At 45.7% G+C, this 22,921-nt stretch overlaps 2 protein-coding genes across 2 annotated transcripts in view; one reads left to right on the top strand and one right to left on the bottom strand.

The window, feature by feature from the left end:
* LOC149361796 (organic cation/carnitine transporter 2-like) overlaps nt 1-22,921 on the bottom strand; it is a 41,608-nt gene that overhangs the window by 17,935 nt on the left and 752 nt on the right. Inside the window, exon 2 of the mRNA XM_089568156.1 lies at nt 22,143-22,196. Within this exon, the coding sequence (XP_089424282.1) occupies nt 22,143-22,196 (54 nt within the window). The remainder of the gene's footprint in view (nt 1-22,142; nt 22,197-22,921) is intronic.
* On the top strand, nt 4,966-18,917 carry LOC149361797 (monocarboxylate transporter 9-like). The gene is made up of 4 exons (XM_089567470.1): nt 4,966-5,196; nt 8,853-8,996; nt 13,452-14,459; nt 18,769-18,917. Exons 1-4 carry the CDS (start codon nt 4,968-4,970, stop codon nt 18,915-18,917), a joined length of 1,530 nt encoding a protein of 509 aa, XP_089423596.1. The 5' UTR covers nt 4,966-4,967.

The raw sequence follows: 22,921 nt of genomic DNA, 5'->3' as shown, positions 1-22,921 counted from the left end.
CCTGACGACGACGAAGTTGCCCCGCTCTCTTGGTGCTGGCTACGCCCGTCTACGCTGCCAGATCCTGCACGGCGGTTCGGTCTCTTGAGGACGCCTAATAAACGCACCCCTACACATGAAACATTCTGCTTGCGAGATTCGCCTTTGCAACAGCAAAGCAAGCTGATCGGTTTTGAGTAATGTAATCATAGCTCTATTATGAAGCCTGTTCATAATCCGATGTCTATGACATATAACATTGTTGAGATTTGAAAACCTCATTAGCTAGAAGTGTATTTTTGTAGACATTCACATAAAGGAGCCCCCAACCTTGGATCCAGGCGCCGTTTGTGTTTGGTAATAATGTGCGCATGCACCGATAAGTTAATTCTAATATGCATGTTAATTAGGGCCCTGCATGCTGTAGCTATTGACCAGTATTTTTGCTATTTATAATCATAGTCTTCTTGAAGAGGAGGGAGAAAGTAAGAGCTGTGGATAAAGACGAGTCAAGCAAATGCACCACGTTTCACAACTGTCACCATTATTATTATAACCACATGGAGGCACGGAACTGTAAAGCAGGTTCCGTTTCAGAAATAGAATGGCGAACACAGCCACCCGCAAAGGGCTTCACCGAACAAATTATGTCCGACAGCACGAACGCTGCTCCCTCTTAACAATAATAATACTGTATCTAAGTGTAAGCAGGTGGAACGCAAGATTTCAGGCCAAAAAATAAAAAGAAATGTCGCGTTAGCAGACAGAGTCTGAGTGGAGCTAGCTAGGAATCTCGCGATACGTTGGCCTTAATTTGGTTTCTGTTTATACAACTGAATGCAAAAAGGAGCAATTGACGCTGCACCATCCAGAAAGTTGTGGCAAAGCCCAAAGAATCGTAAGCTTCTAATACACCACTCTGTAAAATAAAGGCTCTTCCATTAAAAAAATACGAATATTCAATAACACTGTGAACGTTATTTACAAAAGCCACACTGAATTCAGCTCGGCAACAAGTTAAATTCCAGTTTACACTCGGCGGAGTCGTTTTTGCCAGAACACTGGAAATACCTTTCATACTTCAGGACAGAAATGCGTAGGAATGGCACTTATTTTCTGCCAAAATACTTTTCTTCCTTATCCCGCAAAAAGGGCCTTGGTCGTTTCGTATGGCGATGGTTTCTGTTTTTCCTCCGACTGCAGAGAATTTTGACATTTTGACGGGGAGCAAAGAAGAGAGAAATGTTTGGAACTCCGGGCCTTTTCGGGATAGTAGTGACACTAAACTCCGCCTTGGGTTTTGCAACGGCCAGTGATAACAGCTGTTAATATATATACATATTAATGTCGAGTTGTCGCTGTCACTGCTTGATGACAGTGAGAAAAAATCACCGATTTTCTTTGCTCCGTTCGATGTGATACTCTCACGGCGATTCGCTTTTCTCGCAGCGCGGAAGAGCAGCAGCAGATGCATGCGGCTCAGTTCGAAATGAGTATCGTAATCACTGATGTCACACAAAGCAGCTGGGTCGGCTTGGCGTGGAGTTTCGATTCGATTCAAGATTTTTGCTTATTGAAAATTATTGAGTGCGTGCTCTAAACAAATGGAGTCGCGGACTGTGTTGAGAAAGGCGTCAGCAATATTAGTCAGCCATTAACTCAGTAGGGGCAGAAAATCGCTGGAGTTGCTCTTGAAGCAATGCCAATAAAAATAAGCGTCTCTTCAGGAGCGCATGCGCATGTTACTATTCTATTTGATAAAGTTGCCTTTTATCAACGGATAAGAGTGAAGCATCGCCATATTGACTCGAAAACCTTAGAGGTCAAATTAGGGAACTCAAGATTCACTAGGCCGCCGCGGTGGCTCAGCGGTTATGGTGCTCGGCTGCTGACCCGAAAGACGCGGGTTCGATCCCGGCCGCGGCGGCTGGAATTTCTTTGGAGGAGAAATTCTAGAGGCCCGTGTACTGTGCGATGTCAGTGCACGTTAAAGAACCCCAGATGGTGGAAATATCCGGAGCCCTCCACTACGGCGTCTCTCATAGCCTTAGTCGCTTTGGGACGTTAAACCCCATAAACTAAACTAAACTAAACTAAAATAAGATTCACTAGCTCCTCTTAAGAACTATGGCTTTTAGCGTTGTTCCTCAAACGAAAGGATTGCGTCAGCTGATGCATTTGACGCTGCCAGCGCTGTGACCCCATTGACCATAGTGTGAAAAAGTGCGTGACCTTTGCCGTGCTTTGAATGTAAATAATAAATATGCTTTAAGCTACTGAACATGAAGCCGAAAGTTTTACGTTATTGTTGGCAACCACCACCAATTCGAATATGTGTGAAGGAGTGTTATTTCTACTGTCATAGTGGACCTTTCTCCTTGTCCCTTCTTTCAAGGAATGTGCGCAAGCACAAAAAATGTGTCATCTATCGGCCAAACAACGAACGTATGTAGAAAGATGGCTGACCGATTCAACATAATTGGCATATTATCTTCCTACTTCTCCCCTTTTTTTAAGCTTGGTACCGCCCGAACGAGTGCCGCAGTCGCGAAGCAGCCTAAAAATGTGAGGCACACTTCTTTAAATATCTAGTATTGTTGAAATGCACGATACACTGAAAGAGCATTTTCGGTACCGATAATTGGATACCTTCACTTTCTGTAAGCAATACCTAATACAGTTACATGAAATATGTATCTTCGATACTGTGCATGTATCATGGATACCGCGGATGTTTGTCTTTTACGGGCCTTTCTCCTTGTCTTTTCCGAAAACAGGAAAAATGGCTGCGAGCGAAAAACAGATCCCAGATAATCTATTACGTTGTCCACATGGTCACGGCAGCAATGAGGCATTCATGTTCGCGGTAGCATCTTATGGCTACAAACGTTGTCACGACCTTACATCCCATGCCAAAATTCTTTAACCAGGCAACGGCATAGATAAAGTGATGACAGCCATTCAGCAGAAGGCGCTACTTTAGTAGACGGAGCTGGAGGAGGCTGTGGGGTCGGTCGAACTGGACTACTTATTTCCGGTTGTCTCACAAGCGCACCTGGCTTACATCAGAGTGGGGCGAAACGCCACATGAGGTAGAAGGCGACTGTTTACCGCTCAACGTGCCCTAACTTTAAATGAGCAAACATTACCTTTGTTCTCAGCCTCCCGTTTCTGCGCCGCTTACCTACGCCGAAGCCTCTAAGCAGTCCAGACGTGTAGCATTTATTTCGTGTCGACCTCCCCCAAGGTTGAACCCATTTCTTCCTATTAGGCAAACAACCAAACGTGCCCTCCGAAGGCGCACACCGGACAACCTGCCTATTTGCTTTTCTGCGGCATGGCCACATGCGGGATTGAAGGCCACGTGATATGTCACTGACACCAGTGAATCCCGCCTTTGGAGACGATGCCGACCCTCGCATATGTCTACCTACGCCCCTCCCTCGCACTTTCACTCCACTTCACCGGCCAAGACACTCGACTCCTCCCATCGCCACCCGTCTTGTCGCAACCGCGTTCCCTGTCTCCACCTCAGCGATCGGTTTCCCCGCTGGGCCGTCGTCAAACTGCGCTGCCTGAAATAAAGTGAACCGCAGTTCAGGAAGCAGCAATTGGTACTACTCGTGTTTTGATGCCTGCGAATAAAAAAAATCGAGAGGAATGGCAAATGTTTGTCACGTTTTGGCCAACGCTCTCCTAAATCTTTGTTCTGTTCTATTGAACTTGTAATAACTCTCTGCAACTATCTCTATGGAGGTCTCTTGCAACTCTGCAATGATCGTGACCTTGCGCTGCATCTTGTAAGAAGCTCGGCATTCTTCATTAGCGCAACATAAACGCATGAAAGGAAGAGAGGATGACGCGATACTGAGTTGTCAGTAGCGCGTCGTCGTTGTCGTGTCTTCTTTTCACTTGTTTGATGTTGCAGTAATGTTTACCGAAGAATGTGCACCAACTCACACAGCGAAAAGTTTGACATGAGTTTCTCTAAATGCGGAGCGGCAAAACGTTATTCGCAATCTGAATTCGACGGTCATCGAGGGATATTTATTTATTTATTTATTTATTTATTTATTTATTGCTGGTATCGCCACTGCTGAACTGTTTTTGTTTGCGAGCTCGACTTCTGCCTAATTAACTGCTCAAGTTCTGCAAAAGCCTGCCCGCCTATAATGTATACGGTCACTGTCATAACCTCTGGACAATTTGAACCTGGTCAGAAAAAAAGAAACAGTGGGTTTCGTTACTGAACGTCCGCAGAAAAACAATTTCCATGGAAAAGTTGCTGGAAATGGTGTTTACAGCATTTTGTATACGTGCATAATCGCTGAAATAGGGGCGCGAGACATTAAATAACTGTTTTCTTTTCATAAGAACTTGAATGGTTAATAATGGAAGAGGATTACTTCACTCCTAGAGCGAAAAACTCACCGTCATCAAAAGCCCGTGGAAGAAACGCGGCACGCAAATGACGTCATCCCTCCTCCTGCAGCAATAGGCCGCTGGCGTCCCCACCGCTACTTACCTCTATGCGTGACTGAGGTGTCGAATCACCCAGGGAGTCGGTGAGCCTCCTTTACTTTCCTCAAAATGAGGGGAACCAAAACCTTGCGCTGGTATTGAGAAAAGGGAAGGCGCATAACTGCCTGAATTTCTGCGTGCAGGGCAACATCGACTCACAACGCGACTGAGGTATCCTCTGATCCAGTAAGGCAGTTAAGTATGAGCTAGCATTTACACATCACCAGAACTGATAGGTGTCATCACAATTTTAACTTCTGAGAAAGTTCCAATTCTGCCAGAGAGCACACCGGTGGGTAAAGCTTTTTGAAGCAGAATCAAAAATGTCGGTCAAAGTAACTGTGCAATCTTCGCGGGACGCCGCAATTGTTTTAAAGATATAGCATGATATTGTTACTGTGGCATGCAGGATGCGTGCAACATGCTTGCTTTTTTTTCTTTGTCTTTTTCATGTGGCAGAGTGAGCGATGGTTACACCCGTGACCGCGTCCACGAGAACGGGTCTGCACCCTTCTACCCTATTTGTGGACAGTTGCTGGACGGTTCCGTTCATCGCGGGATGTATGAGTCTCCTCGTGTCCATTCCACAGACCAACAGCGGTCTGTTGTTCGTCCTCTTCATGGACCATTTCGGCGTCCCCAGAAGCACCGCCTCGTGGGCCAAAACTGTCACTCTGGCAACGACAAACTTAATGGGTAAATATGCCACACTTCAAAATGCCGTAATTTACCGTTCACAGGTGTACCGTCTGTACAATTCGCAAGGCTAAATCTCGGCTGAAAGGAAGAGGAAAAGAAGTTTCCGCACAGTAATATATACCGCAGAGGCGAGGTTTGTACGGCTGACAGCTTAAAAAAAGACACCACGTATGTTGATTAGAAGTTTTATTTGCCGAAACATGGCATATGAGTAGTGGCTCAATCATTCAAAGAACGCCACACTCGGCAGACAACGCTCGTCGCATTTATCAATTTCTGATTGCAGACCTCTTTCTTTATTTGATTTTTGTTTCTTCAGCGAGTAGGAGGTAAAGGCTCAGGGCCTGACAGACACCACTGCCGAGGTACCAAGTACAGCCTAAAGTGGACAAAGTGCATAACAGAAGTACTGTACAGCAGAAATGTTCTGATCACTTCGATCGCAGTCCTGTCGATAAGAAAGCACATCTTATACATGCATAATATTTACACACACACACACACACACACACACACGCGCGCGCGCGCGCACGCACGCACGCACGCACGCACGCACACACACACACACACACACACACACACACACACACACACACACACACACACACACACACACACACACACACACACACACGCGCGCGCACGCACGCGCTCACACCGCGCACGCCGCGGTAATATGCGAAAAATGAAGCTATACTGCCAACGCGAAAAATCCTGAAGGCACTGAAGGGAGCCCTAAAAAGAAATTTGAACTCGGTTTTTTACCGTAGGGACTCGATGTACCGGTACCAAGCTTCTTAGATACTTGAAATTGTTGTCCTGTGCTGCTGATTCCCCTAATTTAAATCGGTTCAAACCTCCCGGCCAGTGAGTGCCCGGATGGGGGCCCACCGGAGTGTGCATCAAGGGTGGAGGCTGCACACGCACATGAATGCACAGGCACCAGGCGCACGCACATACGCACGCATGCCCCCCGCCCTCCCGCAAATATATATATATATATATATATATATATATATATATATATATATATATATATATATATATATATATATGCATATCGGTCTTCCGATCGAAACGTAGAGTCGAATAAATATGTTTCCTTTAACGAAGCGTATACTTCGCTATATATTCTTGTCAGCAGTCAAGTACTTTATGATTATATATATATATATATATATATATATATATGAAAGAAGCCAAGAGCCACAGAAACCAAGGGGCACAGGGGATTATTTTTTAATTCATTTATTCATTTTGTGTTGTTGATCAATTTATATTATTACTGAATATGTTATCGCTTAAAGCTAATTGATTAGAAAAGCAGCAGAAGAAACAACCACATGCCGCCGGTGGGATCCGAACCCACGACCTCCGAACTACGCGTCCGGTGCTCTACCACTGAGCTACGGTGACGGCTGTCAAATTTTCTGCTTTCGGAGGTATTTATGTTTACAAATAATCTAACCTTGAGAGTGTTCATCAGCGCCAACCACGTTCTTAAGCGGCGGAGTTACCATCCTGACGCCCTGAGTTACCGCTCATGAGACGTAGAACGTCATCGAACGGCGAGGGTGGAAGCTGTGTGAGAACCCTCTTATGCTTCTTATGGCGTCAAGGCTGCCAGAACCGAGGCCCTCGCTAAGCAGTTAAGCAAACAAAGGAAGGGGTTGAGGGGCTCGTTATAATTATGAGAGAAGCCAACAGCCCCTCATCCCCTTCCCTTGTTTGCTTAACTGCTTAGCGAGGGCCTCGTTATAAATTTGGGTGGCGCTCGTTATACCGTATTTGCCAGTGTATAAGACCCGGCTTTTTTTCAAAAATCTTGCTGGTGCGTCCTATACAAGGGTGCGTCTTATATGCAAATTTTTCGTCTTTTTTTGCGAGTTCACAGATTACTCAGGCTCATGCTCCAGATTTTTTCACCTAAAAAATATCACTACCAATAACGCGGTTGTAACACGGTTAATACTTCAATACCGGTTAATACCGGTTAATACTTCAATACTCTTTCACGTAATCTTTATCATGAAATGGCGGGGATGACGACTTCACGGGATCACAAACGCGCGGCCGTTTCGGAGGCCCCAAGCAAAAGTAATGAGAAACGCCAAAAGATGGCGACAATCGCGCTTCTCGCCATTGTCAAGACAAGCCAAGACAAGCCGGCGTTCGTTTTTAGTCACCCTTTGCAACTTTGCTCCGTGTACGTAGTGCGTGTTTCAGCCGAGTTGCCTCCAGAAATGGGTGAACCTTTTGATAGCGCATCTGAAGATGAAGACTTCGAAGGTTTCAAGTAGAAATAAAATGTTGTTATGGACATATGGGGATCTCTTTCCTGTTTTCTTTCTTTTTGTCTAAAACATCGGCGGGTATGACGTGAGTGTTGCCTTTTTCGTTCACTTAGCGTTGCTTAAAAATTTCTCAAAGGTACGGTGCATTTCGCGATAATCGCGCAAGCGTTTTTAATTAAGCCTCACTAGCCTAACTGGGGAAACTGTGGTGCGTCTTATACATGGGTGCGACTTATATATGAACTTTTTCAATGACAGCTTGCATATATGGTGGGTGCGTCTTATACAAGGGTGCGTCTTATACACCGGAAAATACGGTAAATATCAGAGAAGCCAACAGTCCGAGCGCCGTAACCACTCAGTCACCACGGCGTAAAGTGACTGCCGTTATTCGCATAATCTTCCATGCATAAACGCCTTGTATGTGCGGTTATTACCTGAGATGCTTTAGAGGAACAAAATACGCGTGTTATCATTACACAATATGATCGCCATTTACAAAATTTTTTTTCAGCATCAGTGCCCTTTGCGAGATTCAAAAGCTGCCATGATCAGTATTCTCCCCAGTTTCGGAGAAAATTGTGTACAGGCTGTTTGTGTCTAAAGAGAAAAAAATACACGCTCAGCGCTTTCATAAAATGGCAAAAACAGTGAGCGATCTGGTTCAAAACCGAAACACTAGATAACGCCACGAAGCACGCAGAACGGAAGCTGATTGGAAGTATGCGAGCAAAATTTTCGTGACTTGAAGAGTAGCACAGCAGACGCGTGCTTAATGACGATTTTGGGAAAAAAACACCGCACAGCCTGCATATGTAAATAATGCTAACATCATCATATTTTCCTAAAAAATATGCCTAAAAAATATGCACAGGCTGCTGTCTCAGCAGCGGAGAGTGTGGTAGGCGTCTCGATTAACCCACGTCCAAATATCTCATAGTAAGCAATCCGGCATGGGTAGTTGATGTCCTGAGGCTGCTTGGTAAGGACGATATTAATAAAACGCCCTAATAAAACGCCTATATTACGAGTTCCTGGTGAACCCATCCAATAATTTCAGGCACATTTGTTCAGATGCTTGTAATATCAGTACATTGGATCATTTACAAGGAAATATTCATATAATTGCACTGATGAATGATGATACGCCGCACACTGTGTTCTTCTTTGGCAATTTTCTTCTCTGAAACATGTGTCGATTACCACGTCTCCTCAAGCTCTATTTGCGAGCTGATCAAGAATTCATCGAAATACTGTGCGGGGGGGGGGGGGGGGGGCTGTTGCTGCACTGGTGACAGTAACTCAGGCTCCATTCTTTTTTCCATTACCAGTGACGTCGCTGTTTTTTTTTTTTCGCAGGTTTCGCACTGGGAGCCATTCAGCATAGAGTGTCCATTCACAGCACGATCCTGGCAGGTGCCTTCATTTGTCCCGTAGCTGTCGTTGCATCTGCTTTTGTCCCAAATATGACCTGGATGTCGGTAACAGTGGGATTCCTTTACGGCAACTACCCTTATATGTGCTGTGAATAAGTATTCTGGGAATAATATTTTCGTTTTAGTGCGCGTGCTAAATGATGCGTAAGCAAACTTTGATCAGTGTTAAACTTTCAGCTCACGTTACCAAATAAAAGTGAAGTAGTAGTTGACCTGCACAAAATAGGTATAAACTGTCAATGCGAGAGATGAGGCTGAGTATGCATTAGCATTAATGTCCATCGACAACCGCGTGACACGCCTCAAACCCGCTCCATTCTCCCGATTTAATCCAGTAATAGTGTGACACGGCATCCCCCCCCAAGTGTCGCTTCTCGCTTTATCTTTGCTTCCCTCTGAATTTCTCTCTTCCCTCTCCCTTGAAAGTGAAGAGGGGGATTTCTCTTTAAATCGCCAGCTGCACTTGTTGCCTACCACCGTCCCTTCCCCTTCCCCCTGCCACTTTCCCTCACCGTCTGCCTCCCCTCTGTAGCAGAGAGGGGATTTCTCTCTGCCCTTTTCCATCTGCAGACCCAGGCTTCAAAGGACGGATGGACGGACACGTTTCCTACACGGTGGTTCTAATACTCACGAAATAAAGGCTTGAGCTAGTCTCCAGGGACGAAGTCACAGTAGTAGTTAACCGATTTGATTGCATTATTATGCTACGGCGTTAGAGCTCGTTCGAAAAGCCGTCGGCGAAGTAGTAGTCGGCACCGCGTGTCGGGAATTAACGGGGGCTGCGTAAAAAAAATTGTATACGGGTAACTTTGGTTGTACTGACTGGCTGTTGACTGGTGTGTGATAGGTGGCGACAAATTAATGAAATAATTGTAATTATTTGAATAATAAATAACTAAGAAATGAAAAAAAATGAAGAATGGTTGGTTTATGGGGTTTAACGTCCCAAAGCGACTAAGGCTATGAGAGACGCCGTAGTGGAGGGCTCCGGAAATTTCGGCCACCTGGGGTTCTTTAACGTGCACTGACATCGCACAGTGCACGGGCCTCTAGAATGAAAAAAGAAGTTTGAAGGCGTCAAAACGCTAAGAATCAAAAGCCACTGCTCGATGATGGTATTTAAGAAAATTTAGATTGTGGAAGAAATCAAATAATTAGTTTAATCAATAGAATAAATGAAAAATTTGTTCATTTTACACCTTCACTACAAGCAACACGCTGTCGCAATCCACTCTAAGGCGAAGGTAAAGCGTCGTCTAATTTTATTGATAGGGATTTCGGACATTGGCGCGAAGCTAGCAACGGTGAACAACGTGCACGAAGAGGGTTGCAGTACACCAATGACCTGGCTTTTATTTTGGTCACAAACTTACTAGCACAATAGGAATTTCTTGTGAATTCCTAGTCAGTAGACAAACAGAGGGAGACCAAATTCCTGAATCATTCATTGGCAAAAGTGACATCTGTTGACCTCACTTTACTTGTGCGGCCTCAGAGCCATTAGTCGGGTTCCTGCTGCCGCGTAGCGAGAGACGGCAACGGCATTCAAGAGGACGTAATAGACTTTGGCGGAAGTCACAAAATGCTCCTGCACATACCAACCGCGCAAGCAGCCACGGCTCTTACTTTCAACAAAACAGCACCGAGAAGTGATCAAGGCTTGTATTAGAGACATACTTAAATTCTCGCGTTAGTAGGCGGGCGCATGCACAAAAACGCACCCCTCGACTGCCTCAGCATGCAGCATCGCGGCAGATTTGTGCGCGCAGCGTCCCTGGCATCCCTCGGAAAAGCACCATGGTCTAGCGGTGTTTTAATGTTGAGCTCCCAGTTTAGAGAGATTACAGCTACAAGATTGTATTTGATGGGCTTAATTTTGCGTTTCTGTAATTTTTTTCCGATATGCCACTCTTTCGGCTGTCTGGGCTGTAGGAGTGTCTCTTATAGCAGTCAGTCATGAGAACTTATTCCAAGAAGATATTTAGCCGCTTCGCATTATATATGTTAAAGCACGCATAGAGAAAGAGCATAGTGTATCCTAAATCGACACTCACCGCCCCTCCCCCCCCCCCCACTCCCCCCCGAAAACCGCGATGTCATAAAGGGACCCGTCACGAAGCACGGAATGAGCACCCGCTATGAGCATATACCTATCGGCTCCGCTCATTGAAGCAAAAATAACAGAAGTTGGGAAATTAATCTTTTTTTTGTTATTTGAGATACACAGTCACTGTTTTGACGAGCAGCAGGTGGAGGGTAAGGAAAAGAGAGAGCAGAGTTTAAAGCCAATTTCTTAGACCGAAAAGCATTGACTATGAAGTTAAGCTCTCTGCGATGAATCAAAAAGAATCAGAATGTATCTGTGACTTCTGTGACTTCTCCCTCACTTATATTATGAGATTTACTTCAACTGGTGTCCTAAAAAGGTGCCTGAGTGGGCGTTAAGTTCACCATGGCTGAGTCTCTCGCTGCACTAAAGCTCTGTCGTTTTAGACAGGAAGTAGTAAAGGGGTACAGGAAAGCCGCTTGACCAGTCCCTGTCGACTTGCCGCCTCTGTTGTGCGTTATGTCCGTTCCGAAAAGCAAACATGAAGCTCTAAACCGGGCTGATAGCGTTGGTAATTGCACAATCAGTTGTACTGCGTTCACCAACAGCGCCACCTTTGCAGACTGTCTGCACCTTCAATACTTTTACCGCAGGGAAGTGCCGGAGTGCCCATAATTTGAAGTAGCATTTTGCAAGTGGGCAGATCGACAACGGCGCACTTGGTCTGACGATGGGAGCTGGCTGCGAAGGGAAGCTTTAGCAGAGATTATGCGGGGCATAAACGTCATCTCTTGGAAGCGCAGATTTGTTTGCTGGTAGATAAAAATTGAGCAGGACCTACTAAGTTGGTACTTAGTGCTCCCTAATATTATTGATGCGTTACATTTGGAGGGGTGAGTGCAAGCGGAAATGGCGACCGCCGTCCGTCAGTAGCCAGTGGCAGCTGTGTTAACCGGCCTACTGCGCTATGAACTTTGTATACTACCCATACGAGCTTAGTATACTGTATCGGATATAATGAACATCAGTATTTCAACTCGCATATAACAAAACTTGGTGTGTTAACCTCGGAAAGTTCGAACCTAAATATACCACCTCAAATATAAGAAACTTGCATCTGCTAACCTCGGATACAACAAAGTTTTCTGTGTTACCTCGCATATAACGAACTTACACTAAAACAAGAATCGGCCCACACGAAAATAAAAAAGGGGTAAGCTGCCCTCTCAAAGCCATCAAAGATGCTGCATTTACTAGTATTTAGATGGATACCTGGGCGTTGCTTTATCCAAGGAAGCACTGAAGCAGATGGAGCGGCAAGGGAAGCACATGCTAATGCTTCAACTTCTGGCCTGTCTTTGACAGGGTGTGGAATCTGTCGTCTTTTAAAAGACATGCCAGTCAGGATGGGCAGGAAATTGTCCTTCCAGCGAAATTACATAATTTCAAACCTTTTATCGGATTAACTCCCTCCCCCTCACGGCGTAGAACACCATTATCGCTCAGAAAAAGTGTAGAAATTCTGAATTACAACTGATGATTTGAAACAGCCTACAGGAAACACTTTTTACATAGATTTGGGCGTACAGACAATCCGCGATGCGCATGCGGTAACGAGGATGAGGACGTTTCTCATCTGCTATTGCATTGCACAGGCCATGACAGTTTTAGGACACAGCAGAAGTAGGAGTTAACCTTTCTTGAATAAAGGCATTTCAGTCTTCAAAAGGTATTATGTCTATGGTCGACACTAAAGAAACGGGCGATCAATAGTACTGAAATCTTTCCTCGGGGACAGTTACATTCTTGGGAAGTACTCAATATATCTTGTGTAAACACTGTGACTGTTCGCCTCGGCACCTGCTGTCCTGGCAGCCATTTGTATTTGTTTGTATTATGAATCTGACGTGAAGTCGTTATTTGTGGTTTTGTATCGTTTACTGTGGTTTCCATATATCATTACTTTAGTATGCACTCATTTGTGTGCCTAGGCGATAACATTGCCTGTCGTTTGAAAATATGTTTGAAAAAACGAGCTTTCTGTCCCGAGGAGAGAAACAGCCACGAAATATGATTCTCACATAGGATCATTACAGCCTTTGTCCGCTACTTCCTGGCCATAAGCGACGCTAAAAACTAAGCGGAGTGCATGCTTCCACTCTATTGTACGCGAGCGTAATGAAGGTTAATAAGGCAAATGAAATTATTATCCCGTAATTTCCAACAACTCCTCGTGCCTTTTTTGTGGCATTAATTTACACACTTTCATCATGTGACGCTAATAATGAGAGCAAACTTTAGGCACACCGACTTGTGTGATCTATAAGACACTCATGGTTAATGATGATAGCGAGAATAAATAATAAAAAGCTTCATAGCACTTCGTAGGTTTGAGAAGTTCGAGGTGGTTAACCTCATGGGAAATAAGCGTGAAACATGGCAGACTCTTACGCTAACTTTATTTGTTCCAAACAGGAGCATCGTTCGGCACCATTGTGATTGGAACCTCTGTGTACATGGTGGCTTACTTCGACCAGTACCGAGGCGTCGCGACTGGCCTGAATTTTCTGGGAGTGTCGCTGTCAGGTATCGTTGGCCCTTCACTGCTGTCGTACTTGGCGTTTAAGTACGGTCTAGGAGGTACCCTTATTTTGATCGGAGGCATGGCCTTCAACCTGATTCCGTTATCATTGCTGCTTCGGTACGCCCGTCCCACAATGTGCCTTCCGCGCACAGTCCGGAATGCTACGGGCAACCTAGAGAAAGAACTTGACAGAAGCGCGTGCGGAACTGCAGAGCAAACAGATGCGTGGAATGGTTATCGTGATGTCATCAAGGCACCTCAGTGCGCACTTGAAGATGTGCTTGAAAAAAGCAGTGAGAATGAGAGTGATAGCACCGACGTCTTTGGAACCAAATTGACAGCAGAGCATGCGCCGAAGCCTGCTGATGAAGAGTGTTTGGGAGAGCCAACAGACAGCCTGCAGCGAAGTGGTGCCACTCCTGGAATTATGTCACAGCTGGCAAAGGTGTTGAGATTCCCTTGTTTTTATGTACTTTTGGTGTCAATGCTTTCTGCAGATTTCACACTAGTGCTGTTGACCTCCACAATAGTCGACTATGATCGGGACAAAGGTGTCCGGCTCACCACCGCGGCACAACTTGCGAGATTTCAATGTTTGGGCGGCTTTATCGGACGCCTTGCGATTCCTATCATAGCCGACAAGGTGGAAAGTAGCCGGAGCCCGATAGCAGCGCTCAGCCTGGCTCTGCTCTCTCTCGCTTCCTGGCTGATGCCGCATGTTGGCGGCATGTGGGCTGTTGGCGCCATCACCTTCGTCGCTGGAATTCAGCAGGGTTGCCTAAGTGTCTTTAAGCCCGTTCTTGTAGCAGACTATCTGGGGGTGGAAAGCGTCGCAGCGTCCTGGGGTCTCATCGGGCTTGCCACACTTCCACTGCATTTCTGCGAACCTTATATTCTGGGTGAGTGATCATCACTGAACGTTAGGTTAATACTGTCGCATAAAATGCTTGCACCTCTTTAAAAACTCACTCACTTGCCGACGACTATCTATTCTGTTATTTGAAAGAAGCCAACAGCCACAGAAACCAAGGGGCACAAGGGATTTTTAATTTATTTATTTATATTGTGGTGTTGATCAATTTAGAATATTACTGAACATGTTATCGCTTAAAGCTAATCGATTAGAAAAGCAGAAGAAAAAACAACCACTGCCGCCGGTGGAATCCGAACCCACGACCTCCGAATTACGCGTCCGGTGCTCTACCTCTGAGCTACGGCGACGGCTGTCAAATCTTCTGCTTTCGGGGGTATTTATGTTTACAAGTAACCTAACCTTGACAGTGTTCATCAGCGCCACCCACGTTCATAAGCGGCGGACGTAGAACGTCCTGAGTTCGGATCCCACCGGCGGCAGTGGTTGTTTTTTCTTCTGCTTTTCTAATCAATTAGCTTTAAGCGATAACATGTTCAGTAATATTCTAAATTGATCAACACCACAATATAAATAAATAAATTAAAAATCGCCTGTGCCCCTTGGTTTCTGTGGCTGTTGGCTTCTTTCATATTTATAACGAGCCCCTCATTCCCCTTCGCTTGTTTGCTTTATTCTGTTATTTGAAATATAAAACAGTGCTCATTTAAGCCTGAAACGAGAGAACGCGAATGAAGCGAGAAGGTAGGTGTGGTCTACACTCTAAGCACGAAGTACTGTATATAGGATTGAAAAGAGAGCAAGCTGTCCTCTATCGCACTTTCTATAAGGTGCGGGGTATGCTGCATATGCGCCACGTAGATTGCAATCACTAAATATGCAGAATGCTCGCGCTTGGGAAAGAAGCCAAATGCCCGCTACATATAAAAATATTTTGATCCATTCAGCAATGGCAGGAGACTGCTAAAAGGGTAGAGGAGGGGTTCAAGTTAGAAGTGATTCGAGCCTTTGTTAAAATGTTCGTAACTTCTCGATCTTCGCGTGTGTTGAACAGAGAATTTGTTTCAGTTGGAAAACCGAAGTATTCCATTCTTAAGCGACGAAAATATACATCAGAAATTGGACAGAATAGCCGAGATCTAAAATCGAGTGCGCTAGTGGACAGCATACTGGGTTTGTACACTTATCTATGGTAAATGTTACTTAGAGTATACAGTAACTGTTTTTGTGGTTTATGACAGTAGGCAGAGCATACTTTAAGTCAAGCCTTCATGCTGAAAACTGAAGAGTTCTGCGTGGTACAATGCTGACAAAGACGGCCTAAAGAACTTTTATCCTGATATGTGAGAGTAAGAAAAAATTGAAGGTTTACAGTGGACGTTCTCTTGTCTTCCGAAACCTGCGTTCCCTTCTCAGTGTTTTCGGCACAATATCCTACATTGGCGCCTCTAATCGACATTCCTCATGGTACTATCTTTACTGCCACTATCTTGAGCCACGTTTCAAGATCTTGCAGTTATTGTACGCCTGGTGCGTGCCTCAACGCCAGGGCAAAAGTTTTCTGGGACGTAACCATTACCCAAGAGAAGTGTACAGCCCGAACGTGTGCAGTCGTAGGAGATGGGGAAACGACTGTAGAAGTGACAAGGAGAAGGACGGCAAGTTACAATAAGCTTATGCTTTTAGCTGATCTCTTCTGAAAACCCCTTAGTTTTCAGCATACTTTGCTTCGAGCTTTTGTCAAGTAAAGAATCCAGTTTTCGATATATTCATTTTTATATAATTAAGAAACGGCAAGACATAGCTCACTTCAGCATATTTTCGCGGTACACAAGAGAGTGCTATGCAGATATTGGGATTAATATCCATACGACCAAAAAGCGAAAAACATTAGCGCCCCGTTATGACATCTGCAGCTACATCCCGACTGTATTAAGAGCAAGGAAATGCAGCGCTGTAAGAAAACAAAACCGCAGCTTAATTTGCCCGCTCCTTCCAACGGCATCCTCCCCTTAGCACTGTGCTAATTGCGTGAGACATTCGTGCAAGCGTACTGCACCAGTTAGTTCAGCAGCATTGGAGAACTGCCTCATGAATCTCTGAAGCGGAATAAAACAACAAAAAATGGGAGGAACTTATTATTACCAAGGGTAGCTCTACGAGAGTGTTTGAAACGAACCACGAAACATGAAAGTATTTCAATAAGCTGGCTTCATAGCAATGAAATGTAACTTTATTTTAGAGGCCCAATGAAAATGAGAGAACTGTGTTTTTGCAGAAATTGTTGTTGTTAGACTGGCCTAATCAAAAGCGCAATAATTGTTTGCACTAAGCTGGCTGTGAAATGTTTCTTATTCGCTGAAGGCAATATGTGCAGGTCGGTAGAAATTACAGCGACCGTACTCGTTTTAAACCGAATTAAGAAGACCTGTGCTTTCGTTGAAGGGCTAGGGGTAAAAGTAAAGCAACTGATTGAAGAGGAATAAGGGGAAAGGCAGGCAGGTTAACAGGAAGAATAATCGGTTTGCTACAGCTAATGGAAAACACACAGAATAGAGGCCTTTCTTTCAGGTGAGCTAGCTAGCTTATGATTGCTGAGTCTTTATGAAACTTAGGCGCAGAAACTTAAATGCATACACTTTCAGGACCATTTTCGGCCAACTTCATTTGCCTAAGAAAAAAACTAGCCAAAAAGAACGGGACAAAGGAGAGACGAGGCACACACAACGACTGGACTATCAACTGTGCTTTATTGAAAAGCAGCCAGTCTCCCAGGAAACCTAACAGAGCATGCGCAGCTCAACGGCAACGCAAAACCAGCACAAAAGACCGCGATGCTTGTGAGATAGTCAAGCTGCAGTGTCAACGGGACAGGTAACCCATTTCCTTCTGCATCAACATGATAGACGCCGTGCTAATACAGTTATCTCCCTGATTACTGATGTGAAATGCTTCGAGGATTTCCCGCTCAACCTTACCATTGCCTCTACCGGGAAAAGTGACATTGTAAAACAACGGGTAGCATCCGCAATCGCGGGAATGGCGAGGCGAGTTTGCTCCGTCAGCCGGAGTCAGAGAGTTATGGTGCTCTCGTAGCCTTTCATTTATACACCGGCCAGTTTCGCCGTTGTAATCTTTTTCGCATGTCAGTGGAATCTTATAAACCACCCGTGTCGCACAAAGAACATAGCAGTTTTGATGCCGCGTCGAACAAACAGGGGGTCTACTCGTAGTTCTGGCACGCGCGACACGTGAACAAAGGCTTGAAACTTTGCAAGGAGCAGAAAAGACAACATTAACACCTTGTCTTGCAACAACTTTTTTGATGTTATGGGAAGCCCCATGCACATAAGGCATCCCCTCAAATTTTCTTCTTTTAGCCCCAGTAGGGTCAGCCACCTTTTCGTCACGACTCTTAATTATTTGCAGCAACGACTCTGCCACAGCATTTAAAAGCGGTTTTGGGAAACCGGCCTCTTGCAAACGCTTAACCTGGTTATCGAAAATTGACGCCATGCTGTGGTGGCAACTCTTCTGCAGAGCATTGCGAAAGCAGCTCATGGCAATCCCTCTCTTGACAATTTTTGAGTGTGCAGACGAGTACGGTAACAATGCCTTGTTACTCCTAGGTAAAAAACACCAGCATACATGGCCATCGTCACGAAAAGTTAGTTAAAGTTCTAAAAAACGAATCGACTGGTTAGCGGGTAGTTCAACGGTAAAAGAAATGGAGCTCGAGCAAGCTTTAAAACCTTCTAAGACATTTTCTAAAACCTCATGCAAGGAGTCAGTCGGTGAAAGATTTAAAATTATCAAGAAATCGTCAACACATCTAAAAACTTTGTACACTCGTTTGTCAAGAAGAGAGCCTAGAAGTGTGTCAAACTTCGCTAAAAAAATCTGGCACAAGATAGGAACTACGCTAGCACCAATACAGATTCCTTTTTTTCTGTATGAACAGACCGCCCTTAAAATCTTCAAGGGTAGACGAAAGATAAGTTATTAACAGTTCAAACAACGCATCGATAGAGATGCCACAAGCATTTTGGAAGCAACTAGGCCGTTCTGTTCAATCACTTCACGCACTGCAACAAATAGTTCGTCATGAGGGATGCTGTAAAACTAGTCTTCGATTTCAATAGAAAACCCAGTCTAGTCGTTGTGTAAGCCTCGTCTCTGCTTTGTCCCCGTCTTTTTGGCTGGTTTTTTGTTAAGTATAATGTACCAACTAACCCAGATTTCAAGTCTCCTGCAAAACTTCATTTGGCTCAACCTTGGTTCCATTTCTAGGCAACCGTACTAAAGAGTTTTTAACCGCTCTTCTTCCTTTTATACAGGTATTTTCCGCGACACGCGGGGCTCATACGACAACCTGTACCGACTGTGCGGAGCCTTGAACCTCTTAGCCGCCTTAGCGCTTTCTGCGCAGGCATGCCTTGATGCCAAGAAATGTAGCTCCGCTGTGAAAACAACTCGTGCGGAATAAATGGGAAGCTCTTTGGAGTAAATACTTTTGCGAGCGTTTCTTTCCTCCACTCTGCAAATTTTTTCTCATCAATTTTAACCAGTGAGGCTTACACCTTTTGATTCAGCCATAGTTTCGAGCAATGGGTGCCGGAGTGTACCTTGCAGCACTTCTCAAACAAACTGCGCAAGTTACCTGCTCTACGCATTAAAGAAGCACGGCAGAATACTTGCGCTTCAAAAAAAAAGATTAACAAAGGAGTATCAGCGATTTCCATTCCTCCAGTGCGAAGAATTGGAAGCGATAACCATGTTCACCTCCCCATTTTGCCTTTCGTCTTCTGATCTTTTGATTATATCATTGGGGAACCTTAACTTCTAAACCGGGATATTCTTCGCGGCTACTTCAGTGGGGTTAACTAATGGTGGTGCCACTTGTGAGCAGAGGCGTTAGCTATCGATGGCATCCGGAGGCTTCCACTTCTCCACAATAGTGATGTTTTGAGCAGCGGTTATCAGCACTTTTTAATTTCGAAGTTTGCGTGATTCTTGGCTACCCACGTAGCTTTGACTCAGCGCGAGCGCCAGGCTTAAATACAGCAGCCCCATGAGGACTTCCTCAAGTGGTAACATTAAAAGCGCTTTTTTTGGGCCTGAAAGCATAACATTTCAAGGGTCACGCGATACAATAACCAGAATCACTAAACCCCGCAGTGAGCGGTAGTGTGGGTATGAACAAATGAATCACCAGGTTACTGTCTCAGTCATTGTGCACACCGGTACACCCTGATCAGGCAAGGATTGCATGGGGTAAAAAGAGAGAGAGAGAGAGAGAGAGAGAAAAGGACGGAAAGGCAGGGAGGTTAACCAGGCGATGCCCAGTTGGCTACCCTACACTGGGGGAGGGGAACAAAGGGGAAAAAAGGAAAAAGAGCGGCAAAGAAGTGAGTCTGTCAAGTGTCCATCGACCACTATGTCACAGGGACAGAGGGCGCGCACAGAAAACTTAGAAAGGAACTAATAACGCAGTAGGGAAAGTCATTCAGGAACATAAGTGGATTGAGCGCCCGCTCGACCGCCCACTCGAGTAATATTATTATTGTCATTCTCCTCCTTCCAGACAGCGCTCTTGCAAAAGGGAGCAGTGGTTATGCTGTCCCTTATAGCATCACCACAGAGGGCGTATTTGCGAGTGATTCCCCCCCCCCCCCCCCCCCGAAACATCTCCATAACAGCATCGTAAGTGGAGTAAAGAGTTAGTCCTGATATCAGATACACGACTGTTGAACCGGTTGATCCAAATACTCATTCTCATGGAGAAGACCACAGAGCACACGCACCGTAATCTTTGGCTGCTTGGGCATGCCGTAGCTGCTGCCTTCGTTTTGTCATTTAGAACGTTGCTGGTGCGCTAGCGCACTCCACAAATGCGATATTCCTCTTATCACAGTGTATACCTTGCTGACAGGCGGCACAGCAGCGTTATTCGAATTTTTTTAAGATGCGTTAATATGGCAACAGGTTTTTTATCTAAAAGATAAAGGTGTTTTCGACTACAAACTGGTGAACCTATTGCGCACGTTTTTTTTTCAGCTTCTGGGAGAGGATAAAATGTTTTTGGTGCCCCTGTTCTGAGCTGCGTTGATTAAGAGTGCTCTGTAGACTGATAGCTGGCTTTTTTTGGCTGAATGCAGATAGGCAGAACATGCATCAACAAATATATAAGAATGCTCTCCTCGGTTAGCGTCGCAAAAAATTTTAAACAGAATTCACATGCACGCTCTTCTGAGGGCCCATTCCTAGCTACGATATGTTTCTTCAACTAAGAAGACCCAGCTACGCGTTAAGTGGGAATTGTGCATGACCCGTGGAGTACGCCTCCAAGCTGCTCTACTACATACTGCCTTCCGAGGAGCGGCGCGACCACAGGACACTGCGGCACCATCGACATGCACGGCTCCATTCCACTTCTGTTTATCCCAAACGTGAGAAAACGTTACGGAATATGTATACGCTCTAATGACCCCTTCTTAATTGCACTGACATGCCCTCACCTGCGTTCTCAATTGCTTTAGGTTGCTGTGTTCCTCAGTAACCTGTTGTTACTTTTCGGAGATGTGGAAGGGAATGCAGGCCCTGACAAGTCACAGATTACAAAGCAGTTGAACAACATTGCAGCTGATATCAAAGAGATAAAATAGAAGTGACTTACTGCCACAGGGGGCAGATTACATGCCACATCGGCCTTGGAAACTATGGGGTCACTCCGTGTCCAGCCGGCCGGAAAGGCGAGCTTCCGTGCCGGCTTCATGCAGGCGCTTACTCGTAAGCGACACGTTCCCCAACCCGTGGCGCAGAGTCGCAGCCACGGCAGGTTTGGGCGAAATAGGCAACGGCAGACGACGCTAGGAAACAGTTTATTAATCTAACGCGAGGTAAAGCACACTACGGAACAATGTTCTATCCAAAAAAAATAAAAGTTCAGCAGCTCATTCGCCCCCGCTCTGTCATGGTACCCGTGTAGGTAGGTAAGGCTATCTTAACACGTGGGCCTTGGGCCGGGGCTTGCAAAATGTTTTGCAACCTACCGGCTAGGCTCTCCATTACTTGCATCGCGTTCTGCAAGAGCACCTCGAATGACAGCAGACTAACGCCGCCGGAGTTGGGCGCAGCCACTGATGGCGTCGAGTGATGAGGCCTAGGTGACTCATTGTTCGCGCCGCGGAGCGGCGAGGTGCCCGATGTGGAGCCCCCCGTACCAGGCCTAAGTCCTGCCGTCGCACCCGGGGATGCAACTCGGCTCTTCCGCGTGGAACACTCAAGATTTACACCATCCAAAGGCAAGTCAAGTATGGGGCCCTGGTTCTGTGCCTCTAGCTCTGACAGCATGAACAAAGACTAGAAGTTAGGCTTATCAGCTGGCATCCTTTGTTAGGGCGACGACACTCGTTCGCTCAACAAAGTACACTACTCGGTTGCCTAGTTCGCCCCATGTTCGGGCGCCATGATATGGGGCCACTCCGCGTCCAGCCGGCCGGGAAGGCGACCTTCCGTGCCGGCTACACGCCGGCGTTTACTCGTACGCGACACGTTTCCCTAACCCGTGGCGCAGAGTCGCAGCCACGGCAGGTTCGGACGAAATAGGCAACGGCAGAGCATACTAGTAAACAGTTTATTAACCTAACGTGAGGTAAAGCACATTACAGATGCATGTTCTATCCGATAACATAGAAGTTCAGCAGCTCACCAAGACGTCGTCGACAGGCGTTGGGTCGTCCGGGAGTCGCGGGAAAAAGGTGTCCTTCGGGGCAGTTCGGCAGAAGGACCGTGGCAAGAGAGAGCGCTCCCTCCACGAGCACCTCCTTTTAACCCCCCCCCCCCCCCCCCCCGGCATTCCTCTCTTTGGACAACCGGTTATCTCAAGGTAAGGCGTTCACCCCTTTCCCTACGGGGCCAGTACGTCGTCGTCTCGTCACGCCAGAGTTGGTAACGAGAAGAGTGGCCGTAGTGCCTTCTCTCCACATGCTCGGCGGCGCGCGCGCTCGTCTCCTGGCTCCGGCGCGGGGGGCGATGAAGGATAGTAGTGTATTCCACGTCACCAAGGCCGCTTCCTGCTATGATGAGCTTGATTTTTTGAAATACCTTATTCAAACAATATGATTGACGACTTACGAAAGCGTAGCAGGCAGCCGAACTTGATTGTTTATGGCCTACCGGAAGAACAGGAAAAAACTAGAGAAACACTGGCAAAGCGCTGCCTGTGAAAAAATTCATTAATAAAAGTGTTGGGCACAGCAAAGTATATATAAAACATATTCACCACTCGGGAAAACCAGAAAAAGAAAAAGTTAGGCCAGTTATATACAAGGTAATGGATTCACGACAGAGGAAAGATATACGACGGAAACGATTTAAACTGTAAAAGAGCTCGTTCTCCGTTGCTGAAGACTTTTGCCGCAAAACCAGAGCTATAAGAAAAAGCTATGGGGCAGTGCTAAGCAAAACCGTGATCAGGCTGACAATGTT

The sequence above is a fragment of the Amblyomma mixtum genome, chromosome 2 (assembly GCF_055824585.1).
Source record: "Amblyomma mixtum isolate Tamu chromosome 2, ASM5582458v1, whole genome shotgun sequence".
NCBI classification, from domain to species: domain Eukaryota; kingdom Metazoa; phylum Arthropoda; class Arachnida; order Ixodida; family Ixodidae; genus Amblyomma; species Amblyomma mixtum.
Note: the sequence above shows the minus strand (reverse complement) of the source record. Positions and strands in the feature narration are given on the sequence as shown.